The sequence below is a fragment of the Macaca thibetana genome, chromosome 6 (genome assembly GCF_024542745.1).
Source record: "Macaca thibetana thibetana isolate TM-01 chromosome 6, ASM2454274v1, whole genome shotgun sequence".
Classification (NCBI taxonomy): Eukaryota; Metazoa; Chordata; class Mammalia; order Primates; family Cercopithecidae; genus Macaca; species Macaca thibetana.
The window spans coordinates 14,366,618-14,389,368 of NC_065583.1; the positions used below are offsets into that span (position 1 = coordinate 14,366,618).

At 36.3% G+C, this 22,751-nt stretch overlaps 1 protein-coding gene across 4 annotated transcripts in view; it reads right to left on the reverse strand.

Annotated features, from left to right (window-relative positions):
• TENM2 (teneurin transmembrane protein 2) overlaps positions 1-22,751 on the reverse strand; it is a 1,303,382-nt gene that overhangs the window by 878,595 nt on the left and 402,036 nt on the right. For all 4 annotated transcript variants that reach the window (XM_050794625.1, XM_050794624.1, XM_050794626.1 and 1 more), the window contains exon 4: positions 8,822-9,097. In XM_050794625.1, the coding sequence (XP_050650582.1) occupies positions 8,822-9,097 (276 nt within the window). The remainder of the gene's footprint in view (positions 1-8,821; positions 9,098-22,751) is intronic.

The following is a 22,751-nucleotide window of genomic DNA, read 5'->3' on the forward strand; positions in this document are numbered from 1 at the left end:
TGCATGGGAGTGCTTGGTTTCTTCAAGAAACAACAAAGTCAATATTTTTGTCTATTCATCTAGGAAGTGAAAGTCAGCAGAGAGAATTGAAAGAGAAAAATAGGAATTTTGCCATAACATAGTTAGGTATGATTAGCACATATGGTCATTACCAATACAAAGACAACCAAACAGGTTGCCACAAAATAATGAATTATCCAAATATTTTGAGGAGTGAGTGGTTGCTCAGGCTTAATTTTCTGGGAAATCAAAGGTCTAAAATAATCAACGTAAGTCTTTTGGACACATCTCCAATGTACACATTTCTGTATTTATGTAACCTGTCATGTACGCTGTGTGTGTGCATGTGTATGTGTGCATATACATACACCAATAAATTACTTGCATCGTAAAACGTATTCAAAAGTTAAAATTTTAAAGAACAAGTGAAAATGAAGGTAAATTTATATGGAAGTTTTGATTATTTTTTATCCTGTACCAGTTTATCGTGATGCTCAAACCACATCTTGGAGACATGATCCCACTAGTTTTGACAAAAGGATAGAATGAAGTAATAAAGAAATTAGCTCATGGAGTAGGTGATTAGGCCCTGCTGGATGCAGGTTGGGGAGGGTGTTAGGGGAAAGGTGAGAGTTGGGAAGGGAAGAGAGACATATTGCAAATAAAGTGGATTTCCCACCAAGTCAAATATTTCTCTGACAGTTTCAAATTGGTTCGGAGCTCCTCAGAGGCAAGAGTTCTTATGTGGGACTTGAGAAAACATGGGTGTTTTTCTGTGGATTCTGACTTACATGGATGAGACAGCATCACTGGTTTAAGGGATCTCAGGCTTTAAAGGGCGTGCTCCTGGATGTAAGATGACTCACAGAGTTCAAGATGCAAGAAGGTCAACACAGGTTTCTCTTCTCTCTCTCCCCTGAAACTATACACTACAAAATGTCTACAGTGCTCATTTTGGCGTTTTCATATATGGTCTTCATACCCCTGGAATTTGATCAATTTATATTTATTGATTTCTATCCCTCTCAATAACATCCCTCTTCCCAACAAAGCACCTTCCCCACCATGCACACACAACACAGACACACAAATACAAAGAGACACACACACAATGGCTTTGTCCAATGCAGAGCAATTAGCAATTACTTGAAATCTTTTCAGAAATAAGCACCCCCCCAAATTAACGTCTCTCCTCATCTGAGAGTACTTTCCTATTTTTCACCAATATTGAATAAAACAACACATAGTTTAACTTTATATTTGTGTGCATATTAAAATGTGCATATCTAAGCATAGTGTGGTACCTTTCAAACACCAATTTTCTTCTTTAAAAATTTGTTTCAAAGATCCTTTTTGATTATCGAATGTGTCAGTGTATTTCTTGCATAAAATACTATGAAAAAATATTTCCCTAAACTAAAAATTTTAAAAAATTCCTTTCAAAGATCCTTTTTGATTATTGAATGTGTCATAGTATATTTCTTACATAAAATACTACAAAAAAATACTTCCCAAAACTCCTCCAGTGCCTAACTTTCTGGCTGTAAGTGAGTTCATGCCCCTTTCCTCATGATTAACACGGATGGAAAGACTGCCGTGGTGCTTATCCTTTTTGTTCCCCTCAGAATAGTATAACTCTGCATAAGTTATCTCTTAACCTACTCTTTTTCAAAGAATGCCTACTCAAATATTTCAGTCCTCCTTAGGAAACATGCTCATATTTCAGTTAACTTTTCTTCTTCACAAATAAGAAATGAGGATGGAGAGTGCAAGTCACTCCTCAATGTTCCTTGGCTAGCCTGCTTCTACACGGGTTGAAGAACATTTCTTGGTTTCTGGAACACCGTTTCTGACTCACTGGTTCCCAGCTCAGCATGAGCTCACATTGCTCCATGTCTTTCTCTCTTGGCATACTGAAGGTCTTCGTCTATCACTGCATGTCTCTCTTCTAGCCTTCACTTTATTGTCTCCAACTTCATTGTTACAGACTCCATAAACCATTTGCTGGATCAAAACTGAACATAATTAGCACAAAGTCATTTTCCTCCTCTTTAAATGGCTTCCTCCTGAAAAGCCCTGGGGTTTTCCTCAATCAGCTGAAGTAGCTAAAGTTTTTAAAGTAGGTTTTCCCTCCATCTATTTCCAAATAGTCCACCTAACACTTTTACATTAAAATAGCTTTAAGAATATGTGTTAAATCAAATACTCTGACCTTAATTTTTCAGTACTTCAGGGCATCTACTACTTCGGAAGATGGAGATGACATATTACCCACTTAAACTCACCCCCCACGTATACAATTATTTTATTACTTTCTAAATTAAATTGATTTTAATTGATTTAATTTTATCGGAAGCATTTAAATCTAAATGCCTTAAAACCATTTTAGAAATTTAGAGCAAAATTAAACCCACTTTGCAGATGGAGCAAACTTACCAAAAGAAGTAACATTCTAACTCTGAATACATGAACCCATAAAACTGCTGCGTTCTAGCTTTCTACAATTTTTATATCTGATTTCCATAAAGATTGTATGTAGGTCGAGGGTCTTGATAACTTAAGGATCAACAAAGGCTAAGTCAGACCTTAAACAACAGAGTAGCCTGGAGGAGGATCAGGTGACCTCAAAGACATGGAATCTATGCAGAACTGCTACTGCTTCTAATCCTATCTGTCCCGACCGAAACCTCAACCAGTGTGACTGAATCTTCTTATGTTTTGAGAATGGCCAAAAATAAAAATTTCTAATATAAAATCTCTCACTTTCAAAACGTTGGTTGTTAATCTAAAAATGTTTGATACTGCACTAATCAAATTAAACAATTCAAACTGGATTCAGCCTGTAGACTAACATGCAGTTCGTAACTTCTGTTGTTAACTATCCCATAAACCACTTAGCCACGGCTTAAACTCCTTTAACATTCCTCAAACTGAGTTGATGGAAAGCAGGAAAGAACAATTTTCTAGAAAGTTCTTACAGCTAGCACTTAAATAATACTCAAAATTAAATCACAAGTAACATTCTTAGTTTCATGTATAAGTCTATATACATAATGCCCACATATCTGGAATTTCTATCCTATTTACAAATCTATTATTAATACCTGAAATTTTCTTCTACCTGCTATGTCTCAGTTTCAGAAGGGTTAATTGAAGTGCCTCATTACTTCTCATACATTCTTTTCTAACTCGTTTTACTTTGATATTATTTTTTGTGCAGGCTTCTTCTGATTCAATTGTAGAAAATTTATACTATCAACTTCCTTAGTTTTAACTCATCTTATTTATGACTTTAATTCTCAAGGCATGGCACATCTCTCCCACCTATTAGATACATTTAATTTGATCATTGACAAACAACAACTAAACTTAAGAAAATGACCAAACAATAAGCAAAGAAAGAGTTTTCTGACTGAAGAGGCTTCCAGTTGCGAACGGACAAAAACATTTTGCTTCTTACCATTTTACTGCCTTCACAGTAAAAAGAGCAACTCAACTGAAGTTAAAGTACTGATATCAGGAACTCAGCAGCTTAAAACCAAATGATTATCCACCAAGTCCAATGTCTCCCCGAAGGCCTGGAGATTACACATGTAATAATCAGGCTGCCCTTGCCAAAAGGAAGGCTTAGTGCTTCATTTTATTTATTGTATTTATTGAATGGAGCTATTCCTTGATAGCCCCTGGGAGCATTAGCAAACATGAAAGAAACCACCAAAGGAAAGGAAAAAATATATAAATAACTAAAGACCATGCCACTAAAGTTTATAATCTGGAAAGTGCAATACTGAAATAAAGCACAGACTCCTACACTCCTCGAAGTACTCTGTTCTACTTTACAGTAATGTAAGAATTGCTTAATTTGCCAAAAAAGTAAACCTCTAAAGTTTCATACAAGTCCATTTGCAGAATATCAATCCTTTCACTTCCAGCTTTCGTATCATGCCATGTGACAATGTGATATTCTTACATTTTGCCTCTGGTTATATGTTATTATCAGCTGTGTTTTAGCATCGTAGTGATCATATATTAAGACTCCCATTAATAAGCTTTTTAAAAATAAGTTTTCTCTATAGCCTCTGATACCTGGACTTTGAGGGAATTGAATTAGAAAAATGTAAAGGAGATCATTCTTTCATTTAGGAATGGAAAAGACAGAACCTATGATATTTTGTGTTTATGTCTTTCATTTTTTTAAAATCCATGATAATTCATTTCATATTCTTCTTTATAATGGTATTCTTTTAAATGTACATGTATATAAAATAAAGCTTAAAAACACAAATTGAAATCATTGTCATCCAAAGGGCTTAAAAGTTTCTTCTGGTTTTTGTTGTTTGTTTTTTTTTTTTGGTATGTTTTTAAATTTTGTTTTGTTTTTAAGAAATTGAGGCAACAATTTGCTTTAAGTTCCATGGAAATTGGCTTCATAAAATGTGGCTGGAAAAGAAATCATCCCATATCAACATTAAGCACAGTCAAATATGAATGTATACCTTTTGTAGCTACCTCTTTTACTATTCTTGCCATTGCCTTTTCACTTCCTTAAGAGCAAAATTACGGGCCTTTGGCTAGGTCTGGAGCTCATAGTAAGTTTTTACGTCTGTTACAGGCATTCTCTGTGATTTTACACGAGGGATTTGGGAGAAGAAAGGAGTAGAGTGGGTTATAAAACACAGAATTAATTTGAGCATGTAAGAGTAATAGAGTGGGAGTAGAAATAGAATCCCACTTGCATGTTTACTTTGTGTTTACTTAAGAAATGCTCCAATGCTAGATTTATTGAGAAGCGGCTTTCTGGAGAGAAAAGAGAAAAATTTAAGTAACTCACCTTGAATGACAAATGAATGCAACTTGGTTGGCAGTGACAATCTAAGGACATTGTCGCTGGTGCTAAGGAAAATCCTTCCCTCAGGCTTCATTCCTCATGTCTCAGATAACAAGCAGTGAGTACCTGGGTGAGTTGAAACTCTGCCGAGGAGACGGATATGCTACAGACCTTTTGCGAAAAGGACTCAATCTAATAGAATCTGTGTTCCACAAATACACTTTACATAAATCCATTAGGTGCCCAGAGCCAGCTTGTTTTATAAATGCATTTTGTGAAATGCAATGGAATTAACCCAACATTTATATTTCAACCTCAAAGTACATTATGAGAATTGTAAATTTCCCAATTACAACAGATGAAAATGAACATTGTGCTTATTTACTTTGGGTGGACATGGAGAGGGGTGGGGAAGAATAATTTTCTTAAAGGTTTAACCGACGCTGGATTTCATTTACTGCCATTTCTGGCTTCCTATTTCATACCAACTTTTTCTTTGTTTATTGTTCTTGTTTTGTTTTGTTTTTCCCTTTCTGGATTTCCAGTGAAATAACTGAAACTAGAATTTTGCTGGAAGAAAAAAAAAAAACTGAAGGATATTTTTAAGTCCCAAGGTGAAGAAATTACCTGAGGGAGTCAAGAGAACACAGACCAGATTTTTACAGTTTGTGCTACTTTGCATCTTTAAGGAGGCAATTAGTTATTCTTGTGTATTAGTGACTGTGCCATTTTCTCCATAACTCAGATAATACAAATGGTCTTAGAGAGGACATATTTTAAGGGGGTCATTTATTACTGAACAAAAGTATGGATTCTAATTTAAGGTCACTAGGAAAGCCCTTTCTCTGGATGTCGTCAAATTTCACAGCAGCAAAAACTTGACCAAGTTGTTCTCAACTCTCATTGCCATTTCTAGCCAAATCATCATTGACTTCAAGATAGGATTAAAGAACCTGAAAAGATAACATGAATCTGAGAGTTTTATCTATTTGAAGTAACCCGAGCCAAGCCAGCACAATGCTAATGTAGTGGCTAAATTAGTGAGTGTAGTATGCAGCACTCTGGTATCTATACTACCAAAAAAAAAAGAAAAAGAAAGAAAGACAGGTTCACCTGTTTGATGGGACTGTCAAGTTATCCAATGGGTCATTTGTGTCACAGCAGCACATAGGAAGCACAATCAACATTGATCTAGGGAGAACTGTTGGCAAAGTTAGAGATTTTACTATATGACTGTGCAGACTGAACACACACTTCTTATCACCAAAAAGGAAGTTGGTTTCTGAGAGCTGTCTTCACTCACTAACTATGCTTAGCAAAATCACAATTGGAATTTTTTAAGGGAGATTTTTAAATAAGCGCAGTGAAAAATCCATGTATCCTAAAATCCCACCATGAAATGAAATTAAAACATATGGAATCCCACAGAAAAGATTCATTTTATGACCATGTGTCTTTAAAACCTAAAATTAAATTGGAGAGCTTCTATCTCAAAGTATAGATTCCTGTTACTTCCTCTTCAAGAAAGGCATACCTAAAAGGTTATTGATTTGGTTCTGAAGGACACAGTGTTTATTATGGAGGAAGCCACTGCTGGGTACAAGTGTGAGAAATTAATGATGGCTTTGTAAGTGTCCATGCCGTGGTGTGGAACCAGTGGGGCAACTGTCAATCTATATGATAATACATTCCCAAACTTCATAAAATCAGTGATGTGAAAAAGCATTGATTTCTTTGTGAGCTAAACAGAATTCGTCAGAGAGAAAGAGCAAGAAGTTTACTGAAGTTAACACCTCTGCCTGCAGAGTTGCTCACACTTCAATTTTTATTTGCTTAAAGAGTTTATGATGTGATGTGTAAAATTTCTCATTTTTATTTCTGGCCAAGAATGAGAACAGAAGACACATTATGTACCTCTTTTCAATATGTAAAATATTGAAAAAATGTTTTAAAAGTAAAAAGAAAGACAGTCTACCTGTATGTTTTAAAATAACCATCTCTCATCTAATTTGAACTCTGACTTCAATACCTCCTTTGTGCCTTGCCAGCCACACTCACATACAGAGTTGCTTAGTACTTCTAAGTATATTTTCTTTATGTAATTCTGACTGCATTGCAACTAGCACTACAGGAAATAATCAGGACACTGTATCTAAGAGTTTATTTCTTATCAGTATGCAGGGATTTATATAGACTCACAGAAAGTAAAAATTATTCAAATATGATGTTTTGAATAATACTGAAAAAAATAAAACTACTATTGGTCTACCAAATACATGATTAATTTCAGATTTTTTTCATCCATAACTCTTCTAGGTAAATTCATGGCAAGCATATTTTGTGCCCTTGGCTTCACCGGAAACACCCCCTTATTAGATGAGTTTTTAAGATGCATATAACTTAAATGGGAGAAGGTGCAGGTCTATAAATATGTATAAACAACTCTGCATAGATGGTTCCCTCCATAGGTGTAAGAATACCAACTATGAGGGACTTGCTAAAATTCCTTGTTTAAAATGTGCCATAAATTCTTGGATAACAAATGATTTTATTTATTAGGCCATCAAATTGCCTTCATTTAAATAGTATCTGACACACACAATGAAGTTGAAAAAGGACATCAGTAAATGGATTCAACATATGCTTTTATGGAAACTTCTAAAAGTAATTTCCTATCAAATAAGCACCTCAGAGTGTCAAATGTGCCAAGTGTCAGAATTTTGTTAAAATTCAAAAGGAGTCAAGTGCAGATTTTTCCTTGAGAGTACACCTTGATTAGCTACATGAACGGAGGCATAAGTAAGACACATCCCCTTGTCCCCACTGTAGAATAAATTATTTCAAAATTAAACATAAATTTAAATGCAAAAAATGACATCTTTTTGAGTATGTGAGACTTACCCAGGAAATGATGTATTTTCAACACAGTTTTGAGATTAAATGATATTTAGCTATGCTTTTGCATTCACAACAAGCTGTCCGCCTGCAAATTTCCTTTTTCTTTTTTAAATGAAAGGAAATATTTAAAGCTGCTCTGGCAGAAGTTTATAATATTTTATATAAATATTCTTAACTGATCTATTTGTAAACATTTTAATGGTAATGGTAATTCTTTTAGCAAACATGCAATCTATTCATAACACACCACATAGCATTTGATGTTTTCTTCTTAAATCGGCTGTAACCTAATGCAATTTATCTTTTTAAAAAATGTTTTTGACTAAACACACTTCGGAATTGCTCAGAAACCCACAAATAAGCACCTTATCTCTTCAATGACTTGCTTAGGCTTCTCTATATTTACTGCTTAATGATTGGAAGGATTTAATTTTCAAAGTTTCATTAAACCCCACCTAGAAAGCTGATGGATAGGCAATAGTGATTTGTGACAGAAGATGCAGGAAACTATTAACCTACATAGGTGCCAAGGGGAAAAGTAAACATATAAAGAATTCTTTTTTTTTTTTTTGAAGACAAGTCTCTTCCTATTTGTCATTATTAAGCTCCAGAGCATCTGTTCCAAGTTTGATCTTCAATACGGATATGAGGCATTGCCGCCTGGAAATGAAAGTCTAAGATAAGGTGAGATTCTTAAGAGATCTTCATGAAAAAAAATAACCCAGGTTTCCATTTACTGGGAAGGGGAAATCAATACAAAGACCTAGAAACTTGTGGAGAGAGGACATTTTCTAGGTATAGGTCATAGTTTATCAAGCTGCCTCTTTTGCAATGTAATTTACTTGCTAATAAGACCAACTGACTACACCTGAATGCTGTGTTATCATCAAAATGTGATTTTAAAATTCTCTTCTCATTTCTTGTGTGCTGGAGGGTTGCTGGTTTATTTCCCCCCAGCTCACACTGTGGAAACAAGGTCGACTTCAAAGAAAATGAATGGTTTTATGACGCCACTTTATTAAAAAACAAAAACATTCGAAGCCCCACGTGGTGCAGTGCACAGAACATAAAAAGGTATTTAAGAAGTGGGCCTACCGTTCTCATCATCCGATTTATTTTCGTTGTCAGAGTCAGTCAGGGTAAGGGCCGAGTTTTCACGACTGGACAGGCCGGAACTGCGCCTGGATTTTATTCCTCTCCCCCACAGTCTGATGGCGTGTTCTGGAGACATCCCTCCCTCGGTGTCGGAGTCGGCATCAGACCCTGTGCTAAGGGAGTAGCCCTGGTGAAGGATCCCCATGTCAGAGCAGTAGCCGCTTCGGTGTGGGGAGGGCTCACAGATGCCCAGTTCCGCAAGGGTGAAGTTGGTTCCTAGGGTGAGAGTGACAGAGAAGCTGATTAAAATTTGTGAGATGCTTTACAAAGTTAAAATGTAGTCTTACAAAACAAAGCAGACACTTTTCCCGTCTGACAAATACATGAAATTCACCGTGGTGTACAGAAACAGATCTTGGACAAGAGTATTCAGGACAGTGGGATACCTTTGAAAAACAAACAAAAGAAAGAAAGTAAATATCGATTATAGGACAGAATGCTCAGATTTTATTTCAGAGATTTTTAGGTATGCTGACACTATTGTCTAGGTAGCTCCATGTAGGTGAAAAAACTCTGAATGTATAATAGCTAATATACACCAAGTGCTTACTTGTGCACCTTTTATTTTGCAACTTTCATTTTATATTTTTTAAAGTTTTGCATCTTTATGAAGATGACAATATTATTGTAATCCTTATGTAGATGATGAAACTGGGGACCAGAGGATTTAAGGCATTTATCCAAGGTCAAGCATCTTGATGGTCGCAATACCTGGATCTGATCCCTATGCAGGGATCAAATTAAGGTTCATGTCTTATAGCCTTAACCCACTGATAAATATAAGTGGCAGCTAAAATACCTGGGTGCCCGTCCTAGCTTTCCACTGACAACAGTCTCATTTATGGCAATTCTCTTAACTCCACGAACCCCAATTTTCTTATTTGTGAAATCTGGGCATTAATCTCTTAAAATCTTCTCAGGGTGATTGTGTGCCTCATATGATAATATGTGCCAAATTAGTCATTTTTAATAAATGCTGTCATGCGTTGCTTAAAGAGAGGGATACGTTCTGAGCAATGTGTCCTTAGGTAATGTTTGCTCTGAGAACATCAGAGTGACTTACACAAACCTAGATGGTCTAGCCTATTACACACCTAGGCTTTGGTTTAGCGTACTGCTCTTACACTACAGACCTGCACAGCATGTTACTGAACTGAATACCATAGGCAAAGTAACATAATGGCAAGTATTTTTTGTATTTGAACATAGAAAAGACACACTAAAAATACAGTATTATAATCCTACAAGACCACTGTTGTATACATGGCCCATCACTGGCAGAAATGAAGTTATGTTAGGTATATATATATAATGTGTCACTGAAATCAGCAACCTAGAGACGAAGAGCTACTCCTTTGGTTTTTAAATGGTATCAAAGAATCTCTCTTTGCTAACACAATTTAAAGTCACAAGTAGGCTTCACTTATGGAAAGTGAATGTGTGCACATGAAGACCTATAGGGGTGAACTCATGATCTGACAGGAAGCAAAGAGAATAGGTTTTTATTGAACACGTTATCATGTTCTATAAACATGTGTGTTATTAGGTGTCAGAAAATGGGCCAGCTACCTTTAGGCTTTATGCCACTTAAATACCATCATCGCTCAGCATTTTAGGTGTTGACATCACCTCTTTACAAGCAGAGGTTAAACACCATGTCCAAGGTCACACCTGGGCACACAGCAGATCCAGGGTTCACCTCTGTACCTGCAGACCCCCAGCCTGTGCTGCTTCTACAGTGTCAGCAGTCTCCAGCCAAAGCAAACCTGGCAACATTTTTGTGCAGTTTATTTATTTGTGCGCTTTACTATTTGGCTCTTTAAGAGATATTTTAAGGTTTCAATGAGAAATAGATAGAATCAAGTGGTCCACTCTACTTACTGATGTATAATGCTGATTTCTTTTGTCTCTAACCAATTTATGACAATGAAAAGTAAATGCAGTGAAGAAATGCACTTCTCTGCTAAGAGTGGAGAAAACCTCATAAATAATACCAAAGCCAGGAGTTTACCCACTCTAAGTATATCTGTTACATAAAGGCCATTCCGTATCATTCATGTCTCTAAACTCTTGATGTAACTTGACACGCTGTGGTAGCCTACATACTCAATATCATTTATTACCTTTTATTTTACAAAGCACCAAACCACTGTTTAGTTCACATTACCCTTGTGGTACTTTAATTTGTAATAGACATATGTCTTTTTATTCCGAGTTTTTTTCTTGTCTTCACTGCACACTGAGCTTTCCCAGCCTAATTTGGTTGTGTAAATGGAATCAAGCTCAATTCTACACATAATTGTCTCTTCAGAATGAAACTTATTCATTGGAGAGTAAACCCAAGTGCAGATTCCTGTCAGCATGGGGCGATAACCCACTACCTGTGCAGTGAAGAGGGAAGTCCTCTCTGCCATCAGCACAGTGCTAAGTGCTGCTGTTTATTCCCTGGGTGCGGTTTATCATGCTGTCTGAAATTCTCTGCCCAGCGTATTCAGTTCCAGTTTGCATCCTTGGTAATTAGTCTCATAATTATACATTAAAATGTATAAAATGTATATTTCACTCTCAGTAGCCTATGGGAATGAAGTTACTGAGTGTGTGTGTATGTGTGTATATATAATATGGAAAGATCTTTCCGTTGTTGCTTTTCTCATCCTTAAGTCATTGAAAAAAAAGTCATTTTAGAGTAATATTCCTCCATCTTGTCCTTAGAGATCAAGTTCCTTCTGGACAGAGTCATAAGATATGTTGATTCATTTTCCCACAATAAATGAAAATCCAAACTAAAACACACATATTTTTATTCCACATGTGAGGACTTGTAGGTATATAATCCCATTTAAAATGGAGTGGGTGTGTAGTAAGACAACTTTTCAGATAGCTTTCCACATCTCATTATCTAGAACTACTTTCAAAGATCTCCTCGGGAAAGAAGAAACAGCTGTGTGAGGACGGCAGTCTCTGTGAAGAGCATTGCATGTGTTTTTTGGCCTGGGTTCCAGAGGTAACAGTGGGCCGAGGCCATGGGACCACATGGAATACACACAGTGCCCCTTCTTTAGTTAAATTTACCTGAGAAAAGAAATTGAAATCTTATTTTTATGAGAAAACAAACTTGAGATCTTCATGAATCAGGTAAGATTTGCATACATTTAAAAAGTAACCACAAATGTTAGAAAAGAAAAAGTGTACTTTAAGAGTTTCCACTTCAAGCTTATAGCCCCGGAGCCACAAAGGAGTAACATTATAAAGAAAATTGGAAGTTCTGTGCTGAATTTGCCAGGAAAAGGTAAATGAGTATGTTTACATTGGTATATATAGAAAGGAAGATTTTCCTATAAAATCAATATTGATTTTTTAAAAAAAATTACCTTTTCATCTTCACCTTCCAACAGGATCATTCCTTGCCAATGCCACCATTTCCCCATAGTTCCTAGTTTGGTATCTTTCTAACCTCCACTAACTCAAAGAATAGGAACCTCGTTGAAAGTGTTAACACCTGGGACAGGTTCTGGACCAAGCTTTTTCCAGGCATGCTGGCTTAACATATGAAGCTAGCGAGTCATATACGCAGGAGAAAGAAAAAAAAAATGGGTCTATCCAGTTATTAAATCATTCAACAAATATTTATTGTTCCTAGTGCTGTGCGAGGCATCAGGGATATAACAGTATGCATTATAAAAATATAGTCCATGACATTTACAGTCTAATCGGGGAAAAAGGCATTAATCAAAGAATCACATAAACAAAGTACAATCCATACAGTGATAAATATTACATAGGAAGAGAACAGGCCGGGCACAGTGGCTCACTCCCATAATCCCAGCACTTTGGGAAGCTGAGGCAGATGGATCACCTGAGGTCAAGACTTCCAGACCAGCTTGACCAACGTGGAGAAACCCCGTTTCTACTAAAAATACAAAATTAGCCGGGGGTGGAGGTGCATGCCTGTAATCCCAGCTACTCGGGAGGCTGAGGCAGGAGAATCACTTGAACCTGGGAGGCGGAGGTTGCGGTGAGCTGAGTTCACACCATTGCACTCCAGCCTAAGCCTGGGAAACAAGAGTGAAACTCTGTCTCAAAAAAAGAAAAAAGAACAGGGAGCCACGGAGGTCACCTAGTGGTCCAAGCCTCATGCCTTCACAGCCTGTTCACCAGCTGTTCATCTAGTTTGGGGTGAACGCTCTGAAGGACTGGGGATTTACTCCATTGAGAAGCTATCACACATACCTACTTCAGTTTGCTCATACCACACCCAGTTTTCCCAAACATTCCTCTATACGGATCGATTTCCAACCATTGTTTTCCATGTATTTTATCTTACAGCAAGAAGCCCCGCACTCTATACACACTTCTCAGAATGTAAGTTAGTATGGAAGCATCTTTAATACCAGCTCAACTTACCATTTTGCACTTACTTTGCTCATCGATGGAAGACTGATTTTGCCCTAATTCATCTTGCACAATTAAGTCTTTAGTAAGCTCCGTGGCAGCTTTGAATGGAAGAGAGAAACTACTCAACGTGTGATTCTCCAAGCTAAGATTTCTAGTGGAAAGCCATGAACCCTTCATTTCTTCTTTACTATCTTGCAGAAAGATAATGAGGAGGCACAATATATCAGTATTCATGGAATACGTATTTATTATTTATCTTCTATCTGCCTCCAGTCTCCCGATAGCACTGATTAAAGTGCATATGGATGATGTGCCAATGCATTTTATTTCAGGGACGAGCTCCATGGCTGTTGCCAGTAACTCACCCAGTGTGGCCCCAGAGTACATTATCGAGGCCAGAATCAATATTTTTATAGATAAATGATTACATGTAATCTATAATATTTACATAAAGCAATTTTAGTGTAATTTAAGGTTAGGAAAGAATGTTAACATCTAAAAACTGTTCAGTGATCAAAAGAGGGGAACACAAGTCTGAAAATAATTCTCTTGATAAATATCTTGGACATTAAATTGTCTTTTCTTGATCGTAACCACATTGTATAATCCAGATCCTCTCCATGCCTTTTTTAGAGAGAAATTTCGCAACAGAATTCAAGAGTCATCCTTTCACCCACTAATTCTACTTGGGATGCAATTTTAAGGAGATATATGTATGTGCATTGTGATTATGGCTTTATTTTATAAGTTTTTACCAACTTTGAAATAACCTTTAACTAGGAAAAGCACATATGTAGTTAAGTCAGAATTATCATGTCATGGTAATACCAGGATATACAAATAGCACTGAAAATGTCAGCATTGGAACAGATTTTTCTACTACAAGGGCAAGAAGACAAAAGTTAACTGTAGTAAAGTGAGAATGCAATACAGAAAACTCTCATTGTCTAAATGTTTATAATGCAAGTACCCTGAATTTAAGAGAAGAAACTTTATACAGAGAAATAAAATTGTAATAACATGAAAATAGTCACGAATGACCACTTATAAAATTAATCCTCACCTATCCCTGCCCACTTTCTCCTAGTATCTCTTCTCATATTAACTACCATATCAATGTGTAAGTAAGTAATTTCTTACTGAGAGCAGAAAGTAATATGGTGCCAATCTGTAATTAGATTGTAAAGCTTGGGAAGTTGCAGATTTCCATGAAGTCAACAAAAAGTATGCAAAAAAAAAAAAAATTTAGTTCATACAAAGGTCACAGAATAACCAAAATCTAACAGAATTAAGCCAGTTAACAAGAGAAGATAGAATAGTGTGCTCACGATGATGGGAACGTCAAAATCTGATTTGACAGACATCTGGTTCTGGACCAAGATTTATTGTTCCCCTTCTCTACTTTTCCACTAAGTACAGCTAAAAACCCTGGACATTACATACAAAAACCACATAAGCAGTTTCTGAAAAATGGGAGGGAAGGAGGTAGATTTAACAGGGTCCTGGAGCCTCAGGAACTACATGGTGGCGAGTTCCCTGGGATTTATTTTTGCCTCATGTGTTCCAAACCTGGTGCTAGAGAAACCTGCAAATTGGAAATGGCAGTGGACAAAACAAGGCCCAAGAACAGCCTGCTATAGCAAGGAGCCCCATCCCTACACTTCTACAAACACACCAGGGTAAAATTTTAAAAGACCAAGTGTTGTCCGTGGAGACCAGCAGCGCAGGAATCCTGGACTTTTATCCCCCGCCCTCCCTCTCCTTGCTGAGGGCAGAGAAGGCTAAATGTTAAATCTAGTTTCACCAACACAATCAGAAGGGGACTTGTGGGGAATGGTAAGGAGATAACTCTCTCCCTCTCAATGAGGTTGTCATCGGCAGAGGCCTGGGGTGGGGGACGGGGAGGGTCCTAAAAACCCATCTCTGCCCTGCAGCAATGAAGCGGCATTCTTTCACTGCACCGTCTTCCCCACCTTGTCAGAGTACACACAGTGGATGGACCTTTACATTCACCTGGTAGTCAAGACACAGTGTCCCACTATTCCCATTGGCTCAGTGTCAGAAGAGGCTTACTGTAACAGAAGATTTAAATATGATCCAGGGTTTCATAATGTAATATTTCAATTGGCCAGGATATAGTAAAAAATCACTGGTCATACCACGTACCAAGAAAATCTCAACTTGAATGAGCAATGATAATTATTTAAATAAAAGGTTAATGAGAAGCCCTTAGGAAAATTAATGAACTCATCAAATATTTTTTGGAAAAAATGACTCTATGATCCTGCTGCAAAATGCAAGGCTAAAGGGAAAGAGATAATGTGGTACAATGAAACAATTTTGCTGTAACATGAATATATATGCCCCACCCCCAAACTGTTATTCTTTATCATTTTGAAAAAAATATGTATCATTCAAATAGTGAATAATATTAAATTTAAACTGAACTATGCAAAATATGCATAGTTCTAGTAGTAAATAAAAGTAAACAAACGGAAATATAGTTTTGAAAATTAGGTTTATTTTTTTCAAGATAGTTGCAATAAATTATTTTTACTATTTAATTTGAAATATTCATTCTTTTGAACATTGATTCCTTTTTTAAGTGGGCTTTTTCTAAAATCATTCATCCTAAAACAAAGAGAATCCCTTGTAAACATCATGGGTCACTTTTCTTGTGCAAATGTTAGAGCGTACATTTTAAAGTCAAGAATGAATATGGAGTCCATTTTTTTTCTAGCAGATATTTAAGAAAAAGATAGAAATTATAATGTTATAGTACTTTTTATCAAAGAAATTGAAGTAATTTGACATGAGGCCCTCAGCTTTTGCCCATAGAATGTCATCAAGCAAAATGTAGCAGTTATAAGTGATAAAATATAATTTTATTTCTGTTTGACAAATCAAAACGAAATGCCAAATTGTTATCTCACATTTAGTTTAAATATGTTATATTTAAATGTTGAGCAATTATAGATATGTGTAAGCCATACAAAATAATCAGTTTAAAACCATTATCAACATTAGCTAAAATATTATTTTTATACAAATATAAAAGCCTACATATTTACATATATCCACTGATCACCACTTTGGAAGGCACCGAAGGAACTATTTATGAATACTAATATTTTATGCTTGTATATCCTGAAAGTCTTCACATAAACTCTCTTTTAATGCCCTTTTAAAGTTCATCTGTTTTTACATATTTAGATATTTTCCCAATGTTGATAAAACTGTTCACCCAAAATCCTCTGGCTTAAAACAACAGAGTACGTGTACATGCATTATTATTCATAAAAGTTTAAGTCAAATATTTGTATTTCAAAAGTGTACTTTAAGAATTACATTTTTAAATGTATGACACCTAAGAGATTGATGTTTTGATGTTTGTAAACTTTTAGACTAATTATTTTAATCTATATAAATGTCTTCTGATGTGTCCAAACATTTACAATTTGTGACTAGAACCATTCCAATATGAATAAACACATTCTAAATCAAGGAAACACCAAGATGGCTAGTGAAGACAGAAGACTTTCCAGTAACCTAGGTTTTCCTGTAAGCTTATAATTTTCAAAGAGAAAGACGAAGGTGGCATTCTCCTCTGGTGTGGTGGCATTTTCCCATTCCAGCGGGAAATCTGAACAATGCCCAATTTGGAAAACCCAAAATCAGCCACAACACAAAGGTTCTGCTGAAAAACTGGCAGTTCATAATGAATAATGAAATGTCCAGGAGCTTGGCTAGTTGGAGATGGTTTTCTGCTGATGAAAATTCTAACAAGATTAAAAATCGATTTCAGTATTAAAAACTATACCAATCAGTTATCCTATGTGAGAACATTACAAACATGTACATTCACCTGACTCTATGAGACTCTGCCTCCCTAAACAATTGTTTTCATCAGAGAGAGAGGGAAAGAGGACAGTAGTGAGTTAGCTGCAAGGCTACTAGATTAGTTTACATTTACTAGGGCTTCAAAATGTGTCAAGCACTGTCCTAAATGCTTTTATATAGTTTTCCCTTTTAATTAAAAAAGCAGCCCCACAAAACAGTCACCATATAGCCTAAGGTTAAGAAAATCAGGAGTTAGATTGTCTGTTTTAAAAATACTTGTTGACCAGATAGTCTTAGAATTAATTACTTCTGCTGACTTCATTTACTCATTTATAAAATGGACAGAAAAATAGCACCTACCTTCACAGGGTGGAAGAGGGTACTGAATGACATAAAGCGGCAGAAAATGCTTAGATTGTTGCCTGCATCAGAATAACCACAAAACAAATGTAGCTATTATGATGATCATCAGTCTACAGAGGAAGAAACTTGCTTTATTTCTTTATATAGAATTATTACTATTTACCATTTTGTAGTGAGTTGATTTAGAAAATTTAGGAACAATAAATTTTCCAGGAACGTGCCCATTTCATTTATAATTTCAAATAGGTTGACATAAATACAATAGGTTATCCATGTATTGTTTAGGCTTATTAAAGATTTCTGCTGGATTTGTAGAATACTGTCTTTATTTTCATTCCTCAGAATATTTATTTGTGCCTTCTTTTTTTTAACTGAATTGGTTTTACCAATAATAGTCTTTTTCTTTCAAAGGAACAAAATTTCTGCTTTTCTGACTCTATCTCCTGTCTGTATTTTTTTAGTTTATTAATTTCTACCCTTATGCATACAAATTATTTCTTTCTTTGAGTTCATTCATTTGCTGTTTTCTATACCTTCAAAATTTGGTCCTTTATGTCTTTAATGTTCAGACATTCTTCTTTATTATTATAAGCATTTCATGCTATACATTTTATACATTGCTACTAATCTGCTGTTGGCGTGTCCTGTCTATAATTGTAAGATATATATTGAAATTTCTTACTGTGATGGGTGTTTCTCACTACTGTTTCATCAATGTTTGCTCTATGTCTATTTAAGGTTATTTTATAGGTATGTATTATGAGTTTAGCATTATAGCTTTCTGATGGATTGAACATTTTATCATCAACATATGGTGGTCCTAATAAAGACTTTTGAGGTAATATATGCTTTCTAATATTAATTGTGTTTTACAGGGAATTTGTCCATTTCATCAACCATTTATGACTTTTTTAATATGTGTAAATCTATAACAATATTCTTTCTTTCATTTTTGATATGAGAGATCCTTTCTTTCTTTTTAAATTGATCATTCTTTTTTTTTTTTTTTTTTAATTTATTTATTATTATTATACTTTAAGTTGTAGGGTACATGTGCATAACGTGCAGGTTTGTTACATATGTATACTTGTGCCTTGTTGCTGTGCTGCACCCATCAACTCGTCATTTACATCAGGTATAACTCCCAATGCAATCCCTCCCCCCTCCCCCCTCCCCCCTCCCCATGATAGGCCCCGGTGTGTGATGTTCCCCTTCCTGAGTCCGAGTGATCTCATTGTTCAGTTCCCACCTATGAGTGAGAACATGCGGTGTTTGGTTTTCTGTTCTTGTGATAGTTTGCTAAGAATGATGGTTTCCAGCTGCATCCATGTCCCTACAAAGGACACAAACTCATCCTTTTTGATGGCTGCATAGTATTCCATGGTGTATATGTGCCACATTTTCTTAATCCAATCTGTCACTGATGGACATTTGGGTTGATTCCAAGTCTTTGCTATTGTGAATAGTGCTGCAATAAACATACGTGTGCATGTGTCTTTATAGCAGCATAATTTATAATCCTTTGGGTATATACCCAGTAATGGGATGGCTGGGTCATATGGTACATCTAGTTCTAGATCCTTGAGGAATCGCCATACTGTTTTCCATAATGGTTGAACTAGTTTACAATCCCACCAACAGTGTAAAAGTGTTCCTATTTCTCCACATCCTCTCCAGCACCTGTTGTTTCCTGACTTTTTAATGATCGCCATTCTAACTGGTGTGAGATGGTATCTCATTGTGGTTTTGATTTGCATTTCTCTGATGGCCAGTGATGATGAGCATTTTTTCATGTGTCTGTTGGCTGTATGAATGTCTTCTTTTGAGAAATGTCTGTTCATATCCTTTGCCCACTTTTTGATGGGGTTGTTTGTTTTTTTCTTGTAAATTTGTTTGAGTTCTTTGTAGGTTCTGGATATGAGCCCTTTGTCAGATGAGTAGATTGCAAAAATTTTCTCCCATTCTGTAGGTTGCCTGTTCACTCTGATGGTAGTTTCTTTTGCTGTGCAGAAGCTCTTTAGTTTAATGAGATCCCATTTGTCAATTTTGGCTTTTGCTGCCGTTGCTTTTGGTGTTTTAGACATGAAGTCTTTGCCCATGCCTATGTCCTGAATGGTACTACCTAGGTTTTCCTCTAGGATTTTTATGGTATTAGGTCTAACATTTAAGTCTCTAATCCATCTTGAATTAATTTTCGTATAAGGAGTAAGGAAAGGATCCAGTTTCAGCTTTCTACTTACGGCTAGCCAATTTTCCCAGCACCATTTATTAAATAGGGAATCCTTTCCCCATTTCTTGTTTCTCTCAGGTTTGTCAAAGATCAGATGGCTGTAGCTGTGTGGTATTATTTCTGAGGACTCTGTTCTGTTCCATTGGTCTATATCTCTGTTTTGGTACCAGTACCATGCTGTTTTGGTTACTGTAGCTTTGTAGTATAGTTTGAAGTCAGGTAGCGTGATGCCTCCAGCTTTGTTCTTTTGACTTAGGATTGTCTTGGAGATGCGGGCTCTTTTTTGGTTCCATATGAACTTTAAAGCAGTTTTTTCCAATTCCGTGAAGAAACTCGTTGGTAGCTTGATGGGGATGGCATTGAATCTATAAATAACCTTGGGCAGTATGGCCATTTTCACGATATTGATTCTTCCTATCCATGAGCATGGTATGTTCTTCCATTTGTTTGTGTCCTCTTTGATTTCACTGAGCAGTGGTTTGTAGTTCTCCTTGAAGAGGTCCTTTACATCCCTTGTAAGTTGGATTCCTAGGTATTTTATTCTCTTTGAAGCAATTGTGAATGGAAGTTCATTCCTGATTTGGCTCTCTGTTTGTCTGTTACTGGTGTATAAGAATGCTTGTGATTTTTGCACATTAATTTTGTATCCTGAGACTTTGCTGAAATTGCTTATCAGCTTAAGGAGATTTTGGGCTGAGACAATGGGGTTTTCTAAATATACAATCATGTCATCTGCAAAGAGGGAAAATTTGACTTCTTCTTTTCCTAACTGAATACCCTTGATTTCTTTCTCTTGCCTAATTGCCCTAGCCAGAACTTCCAACACTATGTTGAATAGGAGTGGTGAGAGAGGGCATCCCTGTCTTGTGCCAGTTTTCAAAGGGAATTTTTCCAGTTTTTGCCCATTCAGTATGATATTGGCTGTGGGTTTGTCATAGATAGCTCTTATTATTTTGAGGTACGTTCCATCGATACCGAATTTATTGAGCGTTTTTAGCATGAAGGGCTGTTGAATTTTGTCAAAAGCCTTTTCTGCATCTATTGAGATAATCATGTGGTTCTTGTCTTTGGTTCTGTTTATATGCTGGATTATGTTTATTGATTTGCGAATGTTGAACCAGCCTTGCATCCCAGGGATGAAGCCCACTTGATCATGGTGGATAAGCTTTTTGATGTGTTGCTGAACCCGGTTTGCCAGTATTTTATTGAGGATTTTTGCATCGATGTTCATCAGGGATATTGGTCTAAAATTCTCTTTTTTTGTTGTGTCTCTGCCAGGCTTTGGTATCAGAATGATGTTGGCCTCATAAAATGAGTTAGGGAGGATTCCCTCTTTTTCTATTGATTGGAATAGTTTCAGAAGGAATGGTACCAACTCCTCCTTGTACCTCTGGTAGAATTCAGCTGTGAATCCATCTGGTCCTGGACTTTTTTTGGTTGGTAGGCTATTAATTATTGCCTCAATTTCAGAGCCTACTATTGGTCTATTCAGGGATTCAACTTCTTCCTGGTTTAGTCTTGGAAGAGTGTAAGTGTCCAGGAAATTATCCATTTCTTCTAGATTTTCCAGTTTATTTGCGTAGAGGTGTTTATAGTATTCTCTGATGGTAGTTTGTATTTCTGTGGGGTCGGTGGTGATATCCCCTTTATCATTTTTAATTGCGTAGATTTGATTCTTCTCTCTTTTCTTCTTTATTAGTCTGGCTAGTGGTCTGTCAATTTTGTTGATCTTTTCAAAAAACCAACTCCTAGATTCATTGATTTTTTGGAGAGTTTTTTGTGTCTCTATCTCCTTCAGTTCTGCTCTGATCTTAGTTATTTCTTGCCTTCTGCTAGCTTTCGAATGTGTTTGCTCTTGCTTCTCTAGCTCTTTTAATTGTGATGTTAGAGTGTCAATTTTAGATCTTTCCTGCTTTCTCTTGTGGGCATTTAGTGCTATAAATTTCCCTCTACACACTGCTTTAAATGTGTCCCAGAGATTCTGGTATGTTGTATCTTTGTTCTCATTGGTTTCAAAGAACATCTTTATTTCTGCCTTCATTTCGTTATGTACCCAGTAGTCATTCAGGAGCAGGTTGTTCAGTTTCCATGTAGTTGAGCGGTTTTGATTGAGTTTCTTAGTCCTGAGTTCTAGTTTGATTGCACTGTGGTCTGAGAGACAGTTTGTTATAATTTCTGTTCTTGTACATTTGCTGAGGAGTGCTTTACTTCCAATTACGTGGTCAATTTTGGAGTAAGTACGATGTGGTGCTGAGAAGAATGTATATTCTGTTGATTTGGGGTGGAGAGTTCTGTAGATGTCTATTAGGTCTGCTTGCTGCAGAGATGAGTTCAATTCCTGGATATCCTTGTTAACTTTCTGTCTCGTTGATCTGTCTACTGTTGACAGTGGAGTGTTGAAGTCTCCCATTATTATTGTATGGGAGTCTAAGTCTCTTTGTAAGTCTCTAAGGACTTGCTTTATGAATCTGGGTGCTCCTGTATTGGGTGCGTATATATTTAGGATAGTTAGCTCTTCCTGTTGAATTGATCCCTTTACCATTATGTAATGGCCTTCTTTGTCTCTTTTGATCTTTGATGGTTTAAAGTCTGTTTTATCAGAGACTAGTATAGCAACCCCTGCTTTTTTTTGTTCTCCATTTGCTTGGTAAATCTTCCTCCATCCCTTTATTTTGAGCCTATGTATGTCTCTGTGTGTGAGATGGGTCTCCTGAATACAGCAGACTGATGGGTCTTGACTCTTTATCCAGTTTGCCAGTCTGTGTCTTTTAATTGGAGCATTTAGTCCATTTACATTTAAGGTTAAGATTGTTATGTGTGAACTTGATCCTGCCATTATGATATTAACTGGTTATTTTGGTCATTAGTTGATGCAGTTTCTTCCTAGCCTCGATGGTCTTTACATTTTGGCATGTTTTTGCAATGGCTGGTACCGGTTGTTCCTTTCCATGTTTAGTGCTTCCTTCAGGATCTCTTGTAAGGCAGGCCTAGTGGTGACAAAATCTCTAAGCATTTGCTTATCTGTAAAGGATTTTATTTCTC